At 43.8% G+C, this 22,236-nt stretch overlaps 1 protein-coding gene across 1 annotated transcript in view; it reads left to right on the forward strand.

The window, feature by feature from the left end:
• ilvbl (ilvB (bacterial acetolactate synthase)-like) overlaps positions 1–22,236 on the forward strand; it is a 46,368-nt gene that overhangs the window by 16,206 nt on the left and 7,926 nt on the right. The window contains exons 5-14 of the mRNA XM_080182221.1: positions 809–920; positions 2,042–2,141; positions 3,364–3,461; positions 5,602–5,738; positions 6,926–7,060; positions 7,325–7,439; positions 13,618–13,787; positions 15,944–16,014; positions 18,645–18,716; positions 21,607–21,712. Coding sequence (XP_080038347.1) covers positions 809–920; positions 2,042–2,141; positions 3,364–3,461; positions 5,602–5,738; positions 6,926–7,060; positions 7,325–7,439; positions 13,618–13,787; positions 15,944–16,014; positions 18,645–18,716; positions 21,607–21,712 — 1,116 coding nt within the window. The remainder of the gene's footprint in view (positions 1–808; positions 921–2,041; positions 2,142–3,363; positions 3,462–5,601; positions 5,739–6,925; positions 7,061–7,324; positions 7,440–13,617; positions 13,788–15,943; positions 16,015–18,644; positions 18,717–21,606; positions 21,713–22,236) is intronic.

Here is a 22,236-nt window from a genome sequence, read left to right on the forward strand (position 1 = left end):
TAGCAAGAGACATGGAAGCAAAAGTTCAAACCCCATCTCAGCAATTAGGGAATCTAAATTCAATTAATGAAGAAAAATCTAATAAATCTAGTATCAGTAATGGTAACCAGACTTCCATTAAACATTGTGAAAACTCAGTTTACTAATGTCCAGTAAGGGAAGAAGTCCACCATCCTTAATTGATCTGGACAAGATTTGACTGTTGACCAAAAATTGTCTAGAAAGCCTTGGGCAACATCTTCCAAACGCAAACCTTAATCATCTACAAGGACAGCAGGTACACGAGAACACCACCATCTGCAAGTTCCCTCCAAGCCACGTGATCCTGGTTTGGAAAGATAGCGCTGTTCCTTCACTATTGTTGGGGTCAAAATCCTGCAGCTCCCTCCCTGACAGCACTGTGGGTGTACCTACATCCACGCATTACAGTAATTCAAGAAGACAGCATGCCATCACCACCTCATGGGTAATAAATGCTCGCCCAGCGAGCAAAGCCCACATCCCATGAATGAATTTCTGAAAACATTGAGGGCAATTAGACACGAACAATTAATTCTGGTCCTGCCAATGACATCCACCTCCTGTAACGAATGAAAAAGGAAGTCCTACTTTCCTATTTGACCAATTATGGCTTTGGTTGGAATTTTCCAGCTCCTCCGGCCAGTCGGATTTTCCAGTCCTGCTGAAGTGAATGGACTTCACTTTTCCAGCCTTAGTCTTTTCACTTGTCTCTGCCAATTCAAAGTCAGTTTGTTTGCATTTAGTAATGTCTATTTTAATTTTAGTTTTTTGTTTCTTGTACGTTTAGGACCTGTGTTTGTTGAGTTTCCAATTGATGTCCTCTACCCATATCATGTAGTTCAGAAAGAAGTTATACCGAAAAATCCACCTAAAGGAGTTGTGGGAAAAGCCATAAATTGGTGAGTTCACTAAAATGGCAGTCTTTAAGAAGAAAACTGCTATGTTACTTTTTTTTAATTCCATGTTTTACAGCAACAATTTGTGGATTGTTACATACAATTAGTTTTTTCAGTTAAGCTTTATGAAATCATATTTCAGATACCAAGTAGGGAATAGTTGCCACAACACTGTTTGTTAGCCTTTCATGCAAATTAATGTGGTTTTTTTTTGGAGAGGAAGGCGGGGTTTTAATGGATCTACTGTCCTGCTGAAACTGCTATCGCTTCTCCCCCAGTTTCCTGCTAAACTTGGCCATCACCTCCACTGGCAGTGACCAAATGTGGCCACAGTATTGCTTTCCCTTTTTCTCTCCCTAATATGGTGACTTGTGCTGCAGGACAGTTCCATGGGCACCTTTCAGCACCTCACACACGTGGCCATTATTCCATTGTGAGCCTAGAAAGTGAGTGTGAATGGGCAGTTCAACTGTGGAAGCATCACAGCAGAGCTTGAACCTATCTTCACTCAGCGTCCACAGTTTCCAGCAGAGGTAAGCTGGCTAGGGATTGGAAACTGGAATGCTAGTTGTTTTTCGATTTCCCTTTCCTATACTGAGGTGGGAATGCTGAGGCCAAGAATAGCCCCTACGCCAGTCAGGCAGCCATTTAAATTTAAAATTTAAAATCTTCAATGGATAGTTGTTTGATAGTGCTGAAATAAAGAGACATACTGTTGAAGCTTTTTGTCTCGTACTCATCAGGATAGATGCAAGAATGATAAATTTCAAAGACAGCAACAGTTAATCCTGTGAGTGCTGATTGGTAGGCAAGTCAGCTCTGGTCATGGCATTGCCATTATTACTTGGGGACTGTCATCTGCAGGCAAAAGGAACGTGTCCAGACAGGTCTCTTTTTGAATTCAAAAAAAGGTGCAAATAGTTCCCTGGTGCATTCTCTGTGGCAAATCTTCAACCAATTGGACTCAACTGGCTAACTAATCAGCACCCTTTTCTCATGCAGTATCAAAGGGGTTAAATCTGAACTTGTTTCACTTGAAGTTTGGACTTTGGTGAGGGGGTTGTGTAAGTTGTGGACAAGCTTTGCAACAGCTTGCAATCACTTATCTCCCCTTCACTTCTCAGGTATCTTCATAATCATCTAAATAACCTGTTTGCTGGAGCCTGGGACAAAAGGGACATCTCACCTTTGCCAGTGGATCTTCCCATGGCCGCAGCCGATGAGGTATAATCCTGAGACGAGTTAATCCTCCCAAGTGAAGATTAGCATTTGCATAGCGTCATGGGCAGCAGCATCTTTGATCGAGATCAGTGTAATTTGAGATTAACCATGTGGCTTTTTAAATCTCTTAAAAGTGAGCTGATTGTTCACAGAGTAAGAGATGACAGTGTTGATGAATGAATGCATTCCACGTTTAGTGTTCATTATTAACCTCAAACGTTCAGTGTGCATAGTGCATGGCTTCACCCCTTGTTTGCAGCACTTCCCTTTACACACAATAACTCCTTTCTTAATCTCACTCAGAGACATGAATCATCAGCTAGTATTTGTTCATTAGTTGTCTGTTGGCCAACAGAAGCAAAATTAAAACAGAAAAATGCTGGAAAATGTCAGCAGGTCTGACAGCATCTATGGAGAGAGAATAGAGCCAACGTTTCAAGTCCAGCTGATCCTGCTCTGATGAAGGGCCATCTAGATTTGGAACGTTGGCTCTATTCTCTCTCCAGATGCTGTCAGACCTGCTAACATTTTCCAGCATTTTTCTGTTTTTGTTTCAGATTCCAGCATCCACAGTATTTTGCCTTTATCTTAGAAACCAAATTACCCCTGCCTTCAAGTTCATCTCATTGTGACCTTTGGATTTATCAGACAGAAGGACCTTTACCCCTTTGTCTTTTGTGGGTTAAGTGTGGGCCCTAAATGTGAAGGAAAAGTATTTTCATTCCCAAGTGTTATCCAGTCCTCCTTCCAAACCACCCCCCCCCCCACCCCCGCCCCCAACCAACCCCTACCATTCAACCTATCCGATTTTTGTGTTCCACAGCTGCCAAGCCACTCATGTTTAACCATTAACTTCGTGCGGGGTTATTCGACAATGGAAAACCTCGTACCCTGTTGGGTATGGGGCCCACTGGTGCCCATACCCAACGCCTGTAGGCTCAGTAGTGCTTACTGAATAATGACTAAGAACAGGGTCGTTTTTCCCTGTCCTCCCACAGCTGAAAGGTGCTGAGACTAATTGAAGCAATCTTATGAGCACTATTATGGAGATCAACTAACTTAGTACGGCCGTGAACTAATTTTTGCATCTCTTTCTAACTCAGCTACTTAGTGCATTAACTGATTTGGCATCAAGCATGCACTTCCCATTTAGTATCACAAAATTAGTATTTTGTGTGCAATGTTTCTGGAACGATTTCTGAAGATTTAATTCTTGTTGCTTTAGGTGCAGTGCTGTGTGGAGATGGTGAGCAGGGCTAAAAAACCAGTCATCCTCCTGGGCAGCCAAGCAACACTCCCACCTACACCTGTGGACAGTGTCCGGTAAGTCACTGATGTCCATGGGCAGGTCTAACTCTCTACCCTTGCTTTATCAAAACTTGTGACTCAGTTTGAAACCTTAAGTGCGTGCGACCTTGGTGAGAGCAGTATTTTAAGTTGCGGCCAAGTTTTGCTGTTGTGCAGGTATGGGATGTTCCTCTGAGGATTGAGTGGGTATGTGGCATGAGAGTACTGCTTTAATTTTTTGAGATCTGGGGTCGAATATGCCTGGAAGTCTCTTTCTATTGGTCATAAAAGTCAGAATTTGCATTTTAAGAGATGACATTCCTTGTGGAAAGAAAGGTATCTCTACAGGAAAGGTGGCTTGGAAGCCAGTTAATCCTTTTAAAAATGTTTTCTTTCATGGCAACGGCAGCATTTGCTCCCTATCCCTAATTATTCTTGAATTGAGCGGTTTTCTAGGTCATTTCAGAGGGTACTTAGGAGCCAGCCACGTTGCTGTGTGTCTGGAGTTGCATGTAGGCCAGAACAGGTCAGGACGACAGATTGCCTTCCCTAAAGGATATCTGTTAAATGGAAGTTTTTTTACGACAGTCAATGATAATTGTCATAGTCACCAACACTGAAGCTGGCTTCATGTTCCAGATTTATTTATCGAATTTAAACTCCACCAGTTGCCATGCTGAGATTTGAATCAATGTCCTGAGAACACTAGCCTGGACCTCTGAATTACTTATTCAGCAATGTTAGCACCAAGCTACTGTCTCCCCCTATTGTCACAGTAATTGTGGCGAAGGGGAGGCTTGAAAAATGGTTAAAAGGTTTTAGTGGGGATAGTGAAGTGTGTTAGATTAGGGAAATTTAAAAGAGTAGGTATGTAATGATTAAAGAAGCATGAGTGATGGCAAACTGAGCATTGCACAGACTTCATTTACACAAGGTTGGGTGTGTGCCTCACCAGTCCTGTGTGAAATTAGTTTAGGAACATTTTTAATCTGCATCCTAAAAGCGTAAATCTCTAACACACAACTGCTCCAGTTTGGCCCAATCTACGGCGCTTTAAGCACTGACTTTACAGATCACAGTAAGAAGTCTCTCAAAACCAGGTTAAAGTCCAAACAATTTATTTGATGCTAAATTCACAAGCTTTCAGAGTTTGCCCCTTCATCAGGTGACTGGAGAGTTTTGGCCTCAGACAGAGCGTATAACAGCACAGACAGTTTACAGATTACTGATTAGAATGCGAGTCTTTACAACTAACCTGCTATTCAAGTCTTAAAGATGCCGACAACGTGAGTGGAAAGAGCATTAGGCATAGGTTAAAGAGATGTGTATTGTCTCCAGACAGTACGGTAAGTGAGGTTTTGCAAATCCAAGCAAGTCATGGGGGTTACAGATAGTGTGACATGAACCCAAGATCCTGGTTGAGACTGTCCTCACGTGTGCAGAACTTGGCTATCAGTCTCTGACCTTCGGGTAAGCGTTCTTCAAGGTGGCCTTCATAACACACGACAGCGCAGAGTCGCTGAGCAGAGACCGATAGCCAAGTTCCACACACGAGGATGGCCTCAACCAGGATCTTGGGTTCATGTCGCACTATCTGTAACCCCCATGACTTGCTTGGATTTGCAAAACCTCACTTACTGTACTGTCTGGAGACAATACACATCTCTTTAACCTATGCCTAATGCTCTTTCCACTCACGTTGTCGGCATCTTTAAGACTTGAATAGCAGGTTAGTTGTAAAGACTCGCATTCTAATCAGTAGTCTGTAAACTGTGTGTGCTGTTATATGCTCTGTCTGAGGCCAGAACTCTCCATTCACCTGACGAAGGGGCAAACCCCAAAAGCTTGAGTTTACTATCAAATAAATTAGTTGGACTTTAACCTGGTGTTGTGAGTCTTCTTACTGTGTTTACCTTAGTCCAACACCGGCATCTCCACAGCATGTTTACAGATCACCATGCAGACATACAGTCATGTGATTGGGTAGTGTTTCCATTTCTACAGCAAACCAATTTTAGAACACTTACCAAAGTCGGGATGGGAAAGAGGAAAAAGCACTATCTTAGCTTTTGCATTGATTCCGTTCAATCCTGCAGTTGGATAAAACACCACTCACGGTCCGCGGTGATAATTGGCCCCAGTAATGTACCTGATATTCTAAACATTTTCCATCTAGGGCAGCTCTGGAATCTCTGGCTATCCCTTGCTTCCTGGGAGGCATGGCTCGAGGAATGCTGGGAAGGGACAGTCCCATTCACATCCGACAGAACCGGAGGGATGCTTTGAAAGAGGCCGACCTGGTGATACTGGCAGGTCAGTGAGATCCTGATCAGACAGAAATGGGAAGCCTTTAACTGAATTGTCTCAGGTACCCACACAGTGTTTTTAAAGCTGAATCAAAAGACTTCCATTTGTTGAGGGCTTCATCGTATTTCTCAATTCAGCGTGAAATGCAGTAATTAATTGCAATGGCAGCAGCCATTCTGTGTACATGTGCCATCTCATTAAGTGCTGGGAAATAGACTGTGCTGCCATTCTCCTCATTTCAATGCCCACTGGCATTTGTTGGCAAGATCTCTGAAATGCTCCAACTTGTTGCTTTTGTATGTGACTGTGCCATATGAATGGTAGCTGTCTAGCATATTGTACCAGTGCTGATAGAGCAGATTCACTGGACATGATTATGAACTTTGGATTGGACTGGTTTCAGTCTTTGATGTTATTCAAAATAAAGTCTTTTTTTCCCCTCTAACCTTTTCATGAGGAAAAAATGCAGGCTATTGGCTATTCAGCCCCCTGAGCTTGTCTCAGCGTTCCATTATCTCATGGCTGATTTGTATCTCGTCCCCATCTACGTTTCTTGACTCCATATCCCTTAATAACTGTTGTCTAAATCACCACGTAGAAAATGGGAGCAGGCTTAGGCCATTCGGCCCTTTTGAGCCTGCTCCACCATTCATTACGATTATGGCTGATCATTCTAATAGCTTGATCCCATCTCCTTTTTCCCCCCTCTCCACCCCCAAAATTCTTTCATCCCCTTCACCCCAAGAGCTATAACAACCTCAGAATTTGAAATGTTCAGTTAATCCACTCTTGTTCTGTTTGAAGACATCAGAGAGTGAGTTCGTTAGCACAGGTTGCATTCTGCAAAGGCAATACCAAGCATGTGCTAATTGTACTTTTTTAAAAAAATAAGTGGGTTGCATTTCTCCTGTGTGCTGTGGATCATTCTCAGGCAGCAACACTGAGCTTGACAACACTTATGTTCTGCCTGGCCATTATGATAGACTGAATGTGGAGTAGTTTGTATTTAATGAAATGCGCAGTCAGGAAGAGTGAGGAACTGCAGTAAAATTCTGCCCTTAGTCACCTCTGTTGTCAATTGAGCTTCTGTGTGGCCCTATCCTACTCTGTGGGGTTGTTGATCACAGCTGTTTCTCTGCCCCCCCCCCCCCCCCCCCCCCCCAAGCCTGATGGTCTTTTTTTTTGGCCAACAGGTACGGTGTGTGATTTTCGCCTGTCCTATGGACGTGTTCTCAGCAAACGGAGCCAGATAGTTGCTGTAAACCGTAATCATTCACAGCTGCTGAAAAACTCGGACATGTTCTGGAAGCCAGCACTTGCTGTGCAAGGTAAGTGGTCAGCGTCTCCGTTTGGGAACTGTGTTAGCTCCCCACAGTAACACTGAGCCCTATAAACCTGGCACGTCATGGCCTAGTCTCTGAACTTTGATCTCTGAGACTTCACATGGAAGTGTTAAGTCTGACCTCTTGCACATGTGCTCTCTTTCTCTCTCCCCTCTCTCTTTCTCTCTCGACCCAGTCCCATTACTATATTCTGAAATATTATGATATCTGACTTAGTGTATCTGAATGTTGTGTCTTTGTTTCTCTCAGGTGACCCTGGTTCATTTTTAGTTCAGTTGGCAGAGGGGCTAAAGGGTTACCAGGCTCCCAGCGATTGGACACAGCGCCTGAAGGAGGGAGATATTAAAAAGGAGAAGGCTAACAGGTAGGAGTATAAAAAGAAAAGGGAACTTTAACATAATTAACCTAAACTAAAGCACTTCCTTTTATTTGAACAATGCAGATTACCTGACAAGATACTGAACATGTTTTAAGTTGTGATAGGATAGAGAGTGCTAACTATTCCCAGCAGTTTGATGTGTTTTGAATGATGGGTGAAATTAAATGTAAAATTGATATGGAACAAGATAAACTTGAGTTGTGAAGAAATTCAGGGTAAGTGATTGAGGCAGTCACTGTGAATATCTAAGATTAACTGGAATAGGTGGATGAAGGGATATGGGTCAGCAAGAGGCCATTCAGCCCATGCCAGTTTTTTGCCAAAACAAATGGGCTAGTCTCAATCTGCAGCCCTTTCCTCGTGGCCATTCCTTTTTTTCTTTTCTGGTACTTGCTTAATTAACATAAGAAATAGGAGCAGGAGTAGGCCATCTAGCCCTTCGAGCCTGCCCCGCCATTCAATAAGATCATGGTTGATCTGTCGTGGCTCAGTTCCACATTCCCGCCCTCTCCCCATAACCCTTAATCCCCTCGCTTATCAAAAACCCATCAACCCACGTCTTAAAAATATTTAGCGAGGCAGCCTCCACCACCTCAACGGGCGGAGAATTCCAGAGATTCACCACCCTTTCAGCGAATGCGGTATTAAGTAAAACCCTCATGAACTCTCATTTGTATAATGACTGGGATGTTAGCCAGTTAGCTGTACCCAGAGGGACACAACCCAGCAAGGAAATGCGGAAAACCCACAGTTGAAAGAAATATTATAAATCATATGTTGCATATTGAAGCATTTAGTAGAAGTTACTGCAAGATTAGTTTCAGCTCTGCTGCTGCCCTGTGTGCAAGAGAACAATCTTCATAATAACATCCTTGAACAAGTAGTTCATTTAAGCCACTGTAGTCTATATTGATGCCAAGGAGCCGATCTAACTCACCACAGAATATCGTACAAATTTCAAGAGTCGCTCGGCCTGCTTCCAGTTTGTCTCCATCACTTCTATCGCTTACTGCCTGAAGTGACAAAGGGGTTATTATAGACCTATCCTTAAGGAGTATGAGGAGATGTTCAGTGATCAGGCAGAATATTTAAAAAGATAGCACATCTCAGCAAGAAAAAAAGAAAATTAATAATTTTGGGATAATGATAAATAAGAATTTAATTATAATTTGAATGGGACAATCATGGGATCCTGTGGAAGAGCAGAGGGATTACAAAATACTAAAAGCAGGATCTAATGTGTTTAAAACTCTCAGAATTACGTTTTTTTTAAAACAAGAGGTATTAAATGGAAAGTTAAAATACAATGGGGGCTTAAATACTGAAACACACTAACCACTGGAGTGACGTTTGCAGTTTGGGCCACAACTTGCAGAAGTACGTGGAGGCCAGGATTATAAAAGGTTCAGCAAGACGTTGCCAAGTAAGAAACTGCAAATATCAAAGAAAAGGACAACTGAGATTACCCCCCCCGCCCCACCCCTCCTCATAGAAGGGTTTAAAATTAAGAAAGAGGATGAATCAGCTTTCTTGGGGGGAGTGTGGAACTAGGGGCTTGGAGGAAACATTCTCTGTTCTGGACCTCGTTAAATAAATCTCTAATGCTTGCTCCAAACTGCAAGAGGTTGTGGTGGGAGGGGCAGTAGCTAAGCAGCAATCTGGAATGTACAATGCAGGGGACAAAATAAAGGTGGTGCACCACCAAGGTTCCCTTTAAGATGCAACTTAAAAAGGAGTTGCACGGTGCAATACGCAGAGGGAATTTGAGGAATCTTGCCTGCTTCTGCCACCTGAGTGCTGTGAGCAGTTAAAATGTCGACCAGTTCGATTACAGTGAGAATGAGGTTTTGAACAAAATCAATTTTCTATTTTAATTTTCTACTTTAAGTGATTGCCTTGCCTGTACCCCTGAAAGAGGTGGATCTAAAAATGTATTCCCCATCTCTATAACTTTTAGAATGGGTATGTATCATGGATGATGCTGTCTGTCGAGTAGGGGGGGGAAATAGGACTGTCATGAACTTGAGCCAAGGACGGCTGCAGGGCAGGCGTTCAGCAACAAAGTACAAATCAAGCCAGCTATGGAGCAAAGATGGATCTATTTTACTGAACAAATCTAATGGGGTAGGGGTTTCAAACAGCAGAGGAAAATTAAATGATGCTCAGGAAACAGCAGAGCTTGAGTCCAGAAAGGAAGCCTGTATATTACAACATGATACGGTAGGAAGGGCATTTGTTTCTTAATCTTGCAGTTAGATTGACGCAAAAACCAGGTAACACCGGATACATGAATCATGCCTGAAGCTGGTCCAGTATGACAAAGAAGTTTGCTGACTTGCTGCATCTTGCCACATGACGCACTCTAATTACTGTAGATCACAAAGGCTGTCATTACAGGCAGAAATGATGGCAATTTGGATTCCATTCATTTCTCCCTCCTTCAAGAGGCATTATTCCTTCAGCAAATACATATTTTCCAGGCTTCATACTCTGGAAGTCCTTCCCTAAACCACTACGCCTCTCTCATTTCAAAACCCACACCTCACTTGTGAAGCTTCTAGTTACTCCTCTTAATAGTTCCCTTCCGCATCATCCGTTTTGTTTAAGTGATGTCTTCCATTCCCAATACTATCTTGTCACAGCTGCTGGAAGTGTGAATGCAGCATCAGACTCCATGGCTGGAATTCTCCCATGGCTCTACTCTGGGTTCACTGGCAGGTAAGGGAGGGAGAGAATCAGCAAGAGGCTCAAAAATCAATTTTACACCAGTGTAAATTTACCGCAGGATCATGCCCACCACGGCATGAACCTCATTTGCACATTGCTAATCGGATGCAGGTGAGGGTCCGTACATTCATGGCACCCACAGGAAAACACACCAGCGTGAAACATGTTTGGAACAACACGGCATGCAGATGTTAATAAAAGCATGATTGACTCTCCCTCTGTGACACATACAGTCTAAAACGGTTTTCTTCATTCATAAAATAGAATTCATAGAATCCCTGCAGTGTGGAAGGAGGCCATTCAGCCCATCAAGTCTACGCCAACTCTCTGACAAAGCATCCCACCCAGGCCCTATCCCCATAAAATCCCTATCCCCATTTAACCTGCAAATTCTTGTCTCTCTCTCTCTCTCTCTCTCCCTCCCCCTCTCTCTCTTCCCCTTCTCTCTCCTCTCCACCACCACACACACACACACACCCCCGCCCCCATCTATACGACTTTGGGCACTAATGAACCATTTAGCATGGCAAATTCACTAACTTTCACACCTTTGGACTGTCGGAGGAAACCCACACAGACACAGGGAAAACGTGCAAGCTCCACGCTGGATGTCGCCCAAGGCCAGAATTGAACCCAGGTCCCTGGCGCTATGAGGTAGCAGTCACCCAAGACCGGAATTGAATCCGGGTTTCTGGTGCTGTGAGGCTGCAGTGCTAGCCACCGTGCTGGCCTCGTGAGTTTTTCCCTCATGTCCCTGTTGGTTCTGTTGCCATTTCAGAAAAAGTGATCGTTGTGCTCATTTGGGGAGCCGGTGCAGACACAATGGGCTAAATGGCCTCCTCTGAGCCATAACAATTCTGTGACTCTTGAGAGTAAATACTGTCAGAGGCTAGTTGAGAGAAATGGCCTATTTCTGTTTTGTAATTTCTACGTATTTGCCTATTAAACCATTTGGAGGGAAAACACCCTCGTCCTTTAAAGTCTTGTTGGAATTTTACTCCCGTTTGTCACAGTGCTAAGATTTTAATGAAAGGACTTCTAAGGACTGTTACTTTTCCAGTAAATACCTAACTAAATAACCCAGCTTTGATCTCTGAGATTAAATAGTGAGAACAAATCGTACAAACTTGGCTTGTATCCTGAGGACAGGACATTGAGGTGTTTAAAACGCTAAAAGGTGTTCATAGGATAAATGCAAAGTAACTATTTTGTCTGCTGGCAAAGGTGGGGTCGGGGATTAGAGAGCAAGGGGGCATGTTTGAAAGTACAGCCCAGGCCACACCAGTAGTGCAGTCAGACAATGCTCTTCATGTAAACGATACTAGAAATTAAATGGTTGTTGGAGTAGTTGGAACTTTCAAATGAAGATTAGATTTTTTTTAATTTAAGGGGGCCCATGAGTGTTGAAATTGAGGTGCAGATCAGCTGTGATCTAATGGAATAGCAAAGGAGCCTTGATGGGGCTAATGGCCTATGCCTGTGTTTGTGGCTGGAATGTTCCAGTCCTGCTCTGGCAGTGGGGCCCAAAAATGCAGCAAGCCTGCCAAAAGTCAATGGACTTTTGTATGTTTATTGATGTATCTTTTTTTACATCCACAGGCAATTCGGTCCGCCTTGTTGACCAACAAGGGGCATACACACAGTGGGCCGTGCGAGGGCTGCTCTTGGATGTTGCTTCGAGAGTTGCCTAGTGCTTCACGTCGTTAGTGTACGCTTACACTGGACCAATTGACGGGCAACACAACAGCTCAGTGACTATCACTGTTTGCTGTGCAGTCACAGGGACCCGGGTCGGGTCTCCGGCTTGTGTCGGTGTCTGTGGGAGTTTGCACATTCTCCCCGTGCTTGCGTGGGTTTTCTCCGGGTGCTCCGGTTTCCTCCCACACCCCAAAAACGTGCTTTTAGGCTGATTGGTGTCAATAAATTGTCCCTAAATTGGATCTCCCTTAATCTCTCAATTATAACTCCCTAAATTTGCACCCCTTTATTGTGGAGTCCACTAGATGTAGACAAAAGTCATAGGTAGAAGAAGGACTTGAATAAGGCACTCACTGAGTGATAAAATTTGGCTTGTAGGTCTGAAGGGCCTGTTTCCTGTGCTGTGCTGTTCTTTGTTCTTTGACTTCGGTGGGACTGGAAGATGCCGCTGGTGGGCAGAGCTGGAAAATTCCAGCCTATGTCTGTGTAAGTTTAGCTGACCTCCATGTTGGAGATAGTAACCGTGTTGTAAGTAGCCTGGTCAGCTGGAATTTGAGAGAAGAATCAGCTGAGGACCCCAATCCCAAGTACTGGCTATGGAGCCCTCCGGTGAATACATTTGTAATGGGATGGGACAGGATGGTACTAGGATGGCCCAAAGGTCAAATAGATGGATCAATTGCTGTGGAGGCTCACCACACAAGTTGTAATTTTCATTCAAGTTAGTAGGCTCTGGAAAAGCTGCAAAATCTTCACAGGATCGATGCCTTTTAAGAGGGAGTAGACCAGGCTTAGAAGAAAAGGATTAGAACTGTTATTGTGAGTTTAAATAGCCTTTAGTTGCATTGTTGGAGACTTAAATGCTTTTGTTAAATTCAGAGGTGTAAAGAAACTTTACAATAATGCAGTACAGTATCAAGTATGGTGAGGATTTAAACAAGAGGTGAGAGTTAAATATTAAGGTTGCTGTAAGAAGCGAATTCGGGAATTATTTTCTTGCCAGATTTGAGCGGGGCGGGGGAAACCTGACTGAGTTGTCAGGGGTGGTCATGAAGCAGATTATACAAATAGTTCAATAAACTGTTTGCTTTTCTGAAAATGATTTAGGATTGCTGAGTTGTGGGATCTAAACAGCCTTTCCCTAGTCCTGAAAATGATTGTTTATGGATCACCTGATTGTATTTTCGGGAATTTGTGTGATTAGCATAAGGTTTAGTTTTGAGCTACAGTCGCTGTGATGTAGAAAAATGCAGAATTCCACAGACGGTAAACCGGACGATTTACCAAGCACTTTGTATTAGCCAGTGTCGGCTGAGAGAGGGTCATTGGCTAGGGCATTCAGAAAACATCTCGCTTTTTAGTTAGCGGTCATGGCATTTAAAATGATCCGTCCAAAAGATCACACTGTGGACAGTGTAGCTCTCCCTCAGTACTGCTCAGTAATCCTACAGGTACTCAGTAGTTGGGAAATCCTGGAATTCTCTTCCTGACTGTGTATGTCCCTTCCTGTGTACCTACATATGTGGACAGAAGTCTGCTCATTACCTTCTCGGGGCAACAGCCTGTAAACAAATTTAAAAAATGATAGCCGAGGTGAGGGTGCTAACTTTTAATTCGTGACAGACAATATTTCAGGGTTTTAAATTGGGAAGGAGGTAATTTGAGGTGGGTGTCAGCAGGTCTGAGCTATTGAGAGGACATCGTTTCTGAATTAGAATATTCATTTATCACCTTCCAGTGAAAAGGCAGAGGAAGAAGTGGCAAAACACCTGAATCCACTGAAGGTTCTGCATCGCGTTGAGCATTTGATGGAGGAGGACAGCATAATAGTGGCGGATGGGGGTGACTTTGTGGGCAGCGCTGCCTATATCCTCAAACCTCGTGGCCCTCTCCGATGGCTCGATCCTGGTTAGTGCAAACAGAATTCATCAAATCGTAGAATCGAATCCCTACAGTGCAGAAGGAGCCCATTCAGCCCATCAAGTCTGCACTGACAACAATCCCACCCAGGCCTTATTCTCATTAACCTGCACGTTTCCCCTGCTAATCACCCTGACCAACTAACCTAAACTGCACATATTTGGACTGTGGGAGCACCCGGAGGAAACCCACGCAGACATGGGAAGGATGTGCAAACTCCATACAAACAGTGATCCAAAGCCGGAATTGAATCCGGGTCACTGGTGCTATGAGGCAGCAGAGCTAACCACTGTGCCACCCCACATTATAAAGGGGAGTGGGGTGATCATCCAGAGATGTCTTTTGCATAACGGGCCTTGGTAAGAATTGGCTGGAGTTCAGCTGTGATTTCCTGTCAGTGGTTAAATAACTAGTTAACAATCGCCCTCTAAGTCATTTTACTTAAATGGGATATTGGTAAGTTGCCACCTTGGGAGGGGGGGGGTGGATATTTATACAATTCCAAAGCTGAAATTTGATCTTTAACAAAGTCAAATTTGCAATGAATTTTACAATTTAGCATCTTATCACATCCTCAGAACATCTTAAAATGCCTTGTAATCAATGAATTACTTTTGAAATCACTGTTACTGGGCAAATGCGGATGTCAATTAGGCTACAGCAAGGCTCCACACACACACAGAACTGAATGATCAGATAGTCTGTTTTTGGCAGTGTTAGTTGAGGGAAAAAATATTGGCCAAGTTACCAGGATATCACACTGCTGTTCAGATAGTGCCAAAAATCTTTCACAAACACATCAAGACGTGATTGAATGTCTTGTCTGAAAATCAGTACACTGGGGCAATGCAGCACTCCCTCGATAGTGCACTGAAGTTTATGCCTATATTTTATGCTCCAGCATCTGGAGTTTGAAGTGCAACCTGTCGACTGAGGAGAAATTTTAAAGCATTGTTCTTTAATAGAACGTAGAACCCTACAGTGCAGAAAGAGGCTGTTCAGCCCATCGAGTCTGCACCGACCACAATCCCACCCAGGCCTTACACCACCCCCCCTCCATATCCCTACATATTATACCCACTAATCCCTCTAACGTACACATCTCAGGACACTAAGGGGCAATTTCTTAGCATGGCCAATCAACCTAACCCGCACATCTTTGGGCTGTGGGAGGAAACCGGAGTACCCGGAGGAAACCCACGCAGACACGAGGAGAATGTGCAAACTCCACACAGACAGTGACCCGAGCCGGGAATCAAACCCAGGACCCTGGAGCTGTGAAGCAGCAGTGCTAACCACTGTGCTACCGCGCTGCCCCTCCACAATAGTATAATCTTAACATATTACGGCTGAAAATCTGTCCACATCAGATTGAGGTCTAATATGTCTGATCATGCTAAGAGGGAAGGGCATGGTTAACATTAATGGAGGTATAACCCATAACACACAACATAATGCTATTGAATGAAAGGAGTTAGACTTGTTGCTGCTGTTCCACAGGTTGTATAACAGGTGGGGCAGGACGGCCCACTTATGGCGTGCATGGCCCTGCTGTGTTCAGGGTGATAATTATAAAGATAAATTCTGCTTGAGATTATTTCTTTTTTTAAAACAATTTTTTTGTTTTGAACTAGGAGGATCTGAATTGCAAGGTTATGCCATGGGTAGTGGGTGGGACTTTATGTGCAGCTTTATTACTGCTCCTAAATTGCCTGTGGAATAACCTTTGGCTCCTTGGTGACTTTGAGAACAGAATAGTGACGGTTGGAAATGCTGTTGCATTGAAGTTGCTAAGTAGAAATGCAGTGACAAAGGGATCTGGTCCATTAGATCTAACGCTTCCTTAAATCTTATTCGCATTACAGTTTAATTTTCAGTGGAACAGATAAGCAGGGTGTAAGAGTAGCAGCAGTCTTTCAGTGTTGCACTGGAGTGATTTCCTATGTTGCTAATCCAAATCGTGGTGTGAGGTTTGAACCCAGAAAAGAAACTGAGTCAAATTCCCCACCCCCTCCACCGTCCCCACAGTGACCCAGTCTGTGCACTTAAAACTTTCATCAATTTTGTGTTTTCTAATCTGTTTATAAACAGTGCCTGAATTTCTAACAGATTGTTCATCTCCTCCCTGATCTTTCTGTTCCCAGGAGCTTTCGGGACACTCGGAGTGGGTGGCGGGTTTGCACTTGGAGCCAAGCTTTGCAGGCCAGAGTCACAGGTCAGTATATTTTATCTAGCATTATGTGCTGAAAGCAGGAGTGCTCTGACTTATGTATGTGTACCTTTAGAAAGAAGAGAGGGAGTTGTAAAGATTTCATCAAATTATTTAAATGCTTTGTTAAAAAATTCGGTTGCCTTGAGAGCTGAGAGTCAGTCTTAAATCACTGGTGCCCCCATAGAATCCCTCCAGTGCAAAAGGAGGCCATTTGGCCCATTGAGTCTGCACAGACGACAAGCCCACCCAGCCCCTATCTCTGTAGCCCCACATATTTACACTGTAATCCCCCTGACATTAAGTGGCAATTTAGCATGGCCAATCAACCTAACCTGTCTTTGAACTGTGATACAAAACCAGAGCACCCAGAGGAAATCCACACAGATACGGGGAGAACGTGCAGACTGCACACAGACAGTGACCTGAGCCGGGAATTGAATTGGGGCGCTGGCGCTCCGAGGCAGCAGTGATAACCACTGTGCCAGCTTGCCATGTTGATTCTGCATGCCTGCTTCGGGCCTTTCACCTCTGGGATCTGGTTCATATCCAGCCTGACTGTTGAGATGAGGCTTTGCTCTGTTTAGATTTCAGCAAAGGGATGGAGTAAGAGTCCCAGGAAATGATTTGTTGGACAGCCTGAACTCTCTGCTCTAATAAATGTAAAATACTGGGGGTGTTGGGACCTGAAGCAAAATCTTAGCTGGTCTGGCAGCATCTGTAGGGAAAGAAAACAGTTAACAATTGAAGTCTGTGTCTCTTCAGAGCTAAAGGGAGAAATGTGTTGGATTATGCATTGTACAAGAGGGATGGAACAGTATAGAAGGTCAGTGATTGGTGAGAGCTAAGAGATTACAATGGTGAGGTGTTAATGGGAGAATAAAGGTCAGTGTTGGGTGAAAACAAAATTTAAGAACAAATAGCCCCCTGGGGGAGGGAGGGCTTTTGTATTGGGTCAAAAAGTTTGAGATTAAAAAATGCTCCAGTGAAGCCTAGTGCAAACTGGACCAGCAAACCCCTCATCTTCCATTACAGCCCTCAGGACTCAACATTGAGTTCAACAACTTTATTCTGTGACCTTTCTCCTTCATCTTAATTTTTTTAATATATTAAACTGTATTGAACTGCTTTCAGCTTGTTAAGTTCATTCAGTGAAATTGGCAACTATGGCCGAGGTGGGGGTACGACTTCTTAAGGTCAGGATCAAGAGATGTTGGGAAACTAATAGCAAATTCACAGTACATAATGTTATTGGTGTATTAAAAAGAATCTGGTATTTTATAGCAAGGGAGAGTTATGAGATCCAAATTGCTGGAGTATTTGCACCATTCAACAGGAACTTGCCAGTAATCTTCCTGTGACTTCCAAAAGTCACTGCATTCATGTACAGCCACAAATTAAACTCTGCAGAAAATCAGGGGTGCTATTTCACAGTGTAAGGGCTTTGGTAATGTAATGTCCTAGCTGTGTTAGGCATTGTAGGTCTTAAAGGAAAAAAGATGCGGTTTGCACACACAGATTTAAAATAACAACAGATTTATTGTAGGAGCTGTTTGTTGCCTGTACAGAGTAGAAAATGAAAGTAAAACAGAAGCTTGTGTAAGCACCCCAATGACACTGCCATCAAATCACATGATTAGTTCTTAAAGCAATCGTGCAACCACTCAAATATATATTAGTTAATGAAGTTTTTTTTAGCCCTGATGTAATACAACCTTCTCCAGCCCAGAAAGTAAATGGTAGGGTTGCTCATTTTGCAGGCAGTCATTTCCCAAGAGGTTACTTCATTTTTAGCTTTTCTTGCACTTCCTTTGCTGTTTGGTGTCTCGTATCTCATTTTTCCTTCACTCCATTTATTTCCCCCTTCTGGAGCTAATTTGACTCATTCATTCTACTTCAGTTGCTGAAGGGTAGACTTGGTCCTGTTGCTCAGCAAAAATGCAGATGTCCTGTTGCCTTTTCCTGTGGCATAAATTATTTGGAGCTAATGGGTCTAACGTGGTGCTAACTATGAGGTGGTTGCATGAGCAGCCCTGGGCCATTGGCAGGATGTGGAACACCTTGCTGTACATCTGACCTCTTGTTCCTGGCTTGAGATTGCTGGGTAACGGAATAAAAGTACAAGAGGAACCTGGTTCCGTTCCCAGCACTGACTTAAGTCTCAAGCATTGATCATGAATTTAAAAATATGGACTTAAATCGGGCGGCACTGTAGCACAGTGGTTAGCACTGCTGCTTCACAGCTCTAGGGTCCTGGGTTCGATTCTCGGCTCGGGTCACTGTCTGTGTGGAGTTTGCAAGTTCTCCTTGTGTCTGCATGGGTTTCCTCCAGGTGCTCCGGTTTCCTCCCATAGTCCAAAGATATGCAGGTTAGGTTGATTGGCTATGCTAAGAAATTGCCCCTTAATGTCCAGGGATGCGTAGGTTAGAGGGATTAGTGGGTATAATATGTAGGGATATGGGGGTAGGGCCTGGGTAGGATTGTGTTCGGTGCAGACTCAATGGGCCGAAGGGCCTCTTTCTGCACTGTAGAGTTCTATGAAATCTATGACTTTTTAAAATAAGCGTTTTTTTTTAAACTACACTTGGAGAATCATTACCGAGATCAGAATCCCTGTGTTTTATTTTGTATCCAGGTTTGGATTGTTTATGGAGATGGTTCGCTTGGCTACAGCGTTGCTGAATTTGACACTTTCAAACGTCACAAGGTACGTGTCACACCACCACGGTCAAATTGGTATTTCTAACCATTTCAGTTATTTTTGTTGTTGTGACAAGTGCACGGTGCAGCAAGAAGATGGCAACTTTTACAGTAATTGGGCTGTTCAAACCCAATGCTTTCTTATAATTTCTTCATTGGATGTGGGTGTCTCTGGCTGAAGTTTAAAGTGTATTTATTAGCGTCACAAGTAGGTTTACATGAACACTGCAATGAAGTTACAGTGAAAATCCCCCAGTTGCCCCACACTGCACCTGTTCGGGTAAACCAAGGGAGAATTTAGCACGGCCAATGCACCTAACCAGCACGTCTTTCAGACTGTGGGAGGAAACAGGAGCACCCAGCGGAAACCCACATAGACGTGGGGAGACCGTGCAGGCTCCACACAGACAGTGATCCGAGCCAAGAATCAAACCTGGGTCACTGGTGCTCTGCAGCAGCAATACTAAAGAATAAAGAACAAAGAAAATTACAGCACAGGAACAGGCCCTTTGGCCCTCGAAGCCTGCACCGACCAGGGTGCCCGATTGAACTAAATCAACCATATCCCTCTATTCCCATCCTACTCATGCATTTGTCAAGATGCCTCTTAAAAGTCACTATCATATCCGCTTCCACTACTTCCCTCAGCAACAAGTTCCAGGCACCCACCACTCTGTAAAAAAAATCTGCCTCATACATCTCCTTTAAACCTTGCTCCTCACACTTTAAACCTGTGCTCCCTAGTAATTGACTCTTCCACCCTGAGAAAAAGCTTCTGACTATCCACTCTGTCCATGCTTCTCATAATCTTATAGGCTTCTATCAGGTCTCCCCTCAACCTCTGTTGTTCCAGTGAGAACAAACTAAGCTTCTCCAACCTCTCCTCATAGCTAATGCCCTCCATACCAGGCAACACCCTGGTAAATCTTTTCTGTACCCTCTCCAAAGCCTCCACATCCAGTAGTGTGGCGACCAGAATTGAACACTATATTCCAAGTGTGGGCGAACTAAGGTTCTATAGAGCTGCAATATGACTTGCCAATTTTTAAACTCAGTGCCCTGGCCAATGAAGGTAAGCTTGCCATATGCCTTCTTGACTACCTTCTCCACCTGCATTGCCATTTTCGGTGACCTCATGGTATGGAGGGCATTAGCTATGAGGAGAGGTTGGAGAAACTTAGTTTGTTCTCACTGGAACAATGGAGGTTGAGGGGAGACCTGATAGAAGCCTATAAGATCATGAGAGGCATGGACAGAGTGAATAGTCAGAATAGTCACCCAAATCCCTTTGCCTATCAATACTCTTAAGGATTCTGCCATTTACTGTGTATTTCCTATCTGTATTAGACCTTCTAAAATGCATTACCTCACATTTTTCCGGATTAAACTCCATCTACCATCTCTCCGCCCAAGTCTCCAGTTGTATCCTCTGATGGTCCTCATTGCTAACCGCAAATCCACCAATCTTTGTGTTGTCTGCAAACTTACTAAATCACCGTGCTACCGTGCTGCTGTAGGCCAGTGTTTATTGACCATATCTAAATGACCTTGTGAGGCAATCTATTGGACTGCTGCAGCCTGTGTGGAGTAGATACACTCTCAGTGCTGCCACTTTGTAAGCTATCCCTTTCCACCATTGCTTTTCTAATGTCTTCTGTGCCATGTCTTGTCTCCAGAGTAGCGAATAGTGGTCCATCCTGCTCCCAAACTGTAAACTGTGACTCTCTGGGACCAGTCCTTATGAGGATTGGGTCTCATGCTTCATCCTTGGGCTTGGTCCCAAATGTTTTTTTCCTCTGCTGTCACTCCTTTGAAATTCCTTGGCAAATTTTTATTACAAATTGTGATTGTGCCTCTGCCTGTGCAGACAATGCAGATCCATTTGTGCTGCCAAACAGGCATGTGGCTAAGATCATGAACTCTCATGTGTGGAGTTGTGAATGGACCAGCCAGTGTAGACTGTGCTTTAATTTACTAATCTTGTTTAGAAATAAAGGAATTTGTTATGCTATTTCTTCAATCTTCTTATTAAAGAAGCAGCATGTGATTTAACTTAAATGTTAACTTAAACGTTAAAAATTTAACTTAAATGGGGACCTTATAGAGACGTATAAGATAATGAAGGGGATGGATAGGGTAGAGGAAGAGAGATTCTTCCCGCCTCGAAAGGATAGCAGGACTCGAAGGCACAGCCTCAAGATAAGGTGGGGGGGGGCGTGCAGCATAGATCAGAGTTGAGGAGGAACTTCTTCACTTAAAGGGTGGTGAATCTCTGGAATTCTCTGCCCGTTGAAGTGGTGGAGGCTACCTCGCTAAATATATTTAAGTCACGGGTAGATAGGTTTTTGATAGACAAGGGAATTAAGGGTTATGGGGAGAGAGTGGGAAAGTGGAACTGATCCAGTTCAGATCAGCTATGATCTTATTGAATGGCGGGGCAGGCTTGAAGGGCTAGATGGCCTACTCCTGCTCCTATTTCTTATGTTCTTATGTTTGGATAACTAATACTGTCTGTATCTTTACTGATGTTAATCCTGTTCCCTCATAATATCTCACTGTAGCGCTTCCCCTGGCACCCTGTGTTACTGTCTATCTCCTGTATTCATCCCAAATATGTGGCCACTGCTGGCTAGGCCAGCATTTATTGCCTATCTCTCATTGCCCTTGTGAAAGTGGTGACCCACTTTGCTAAATACAAAGAGGTGACTTGCTGTGTTATTTCAAAAGGCAGTTAAGTGGCAGTGACATTGCCGTAGGTCTGGTCTGGCACGAAATTCAAACCTTATTTAATATGGATAAACTGCTATTAATTTTAATATTTGTGGATTCGTCTGAAAGAGCTGTGCGCTTTGGTGTGTGTACAGTTACTTGCCTTATTATTCATGTGTTTTTTTCAGACTCCTGTGATTGCCTTGGTCGGCAATGATGCCAGCTGGAGCCAGATTTCCCGAGAGCAGGTTCCATTGCTGGGCAGCAACGTGGCCTGTGGACTGGCATATACAGGTACATGGCTTGATCGTCAGCTGTGCAAATACACAACTGAGAAATGTACATTCTCCATCTTGACAGGCTTGTCCCCACCGCTTTTGTAGTATCGATAACAACACGGGGATGGGCGAGAGCGATGGAGTTTGATTCATATCATGTACAACTGCATGTGAAAAGCAAGTAGCAGTTTAATAGTCTGCAGCTTTCTAATTGCTGACCAATGTGCTGGTGCAGCTGGCTAAGAATGAAAAGTGAAAACTTGCCTGCGTCTTTTAACTTTGCTCCTCTGCCGCTCGCTGATACTGGGATCCAATTCCATAGGTGATCACCATGACCGTGGGTGCCACACAAATGTCCATTCGCCATGTCAGTTTAAATAGTGTTGGCAGACTGTTCTACTCTGGAGAGCATCGCATCTTAGCTTTCTTCTCTTTGCTATGTCCAACACACACTCGCTCACCCAAAGCGGGAGTGAGTGGAAGGATGCAAGGGGAATCTTGTCTGCAATCTGAGTGTGTGAAATTGAGGCCAGTTGTAGC

This window comes from Carcharhinus amblyrhynchos, unplaced genomic scaffold, assembly GCF_965287045.1.
Source record: "Carcharhinus amblyrhynchos unplaced genomic scaffold, sCarAmb.v2.hapA scaffold_49, whole genome shotgun sequence".
Lineage (NCBI taxonomy): Eukaryota > Metazoa > Chordata > Chondrichthyes > Carcharhiniformes > Carcharhinidae > Carcharhinus > Carcharhinus amblyrhynchos.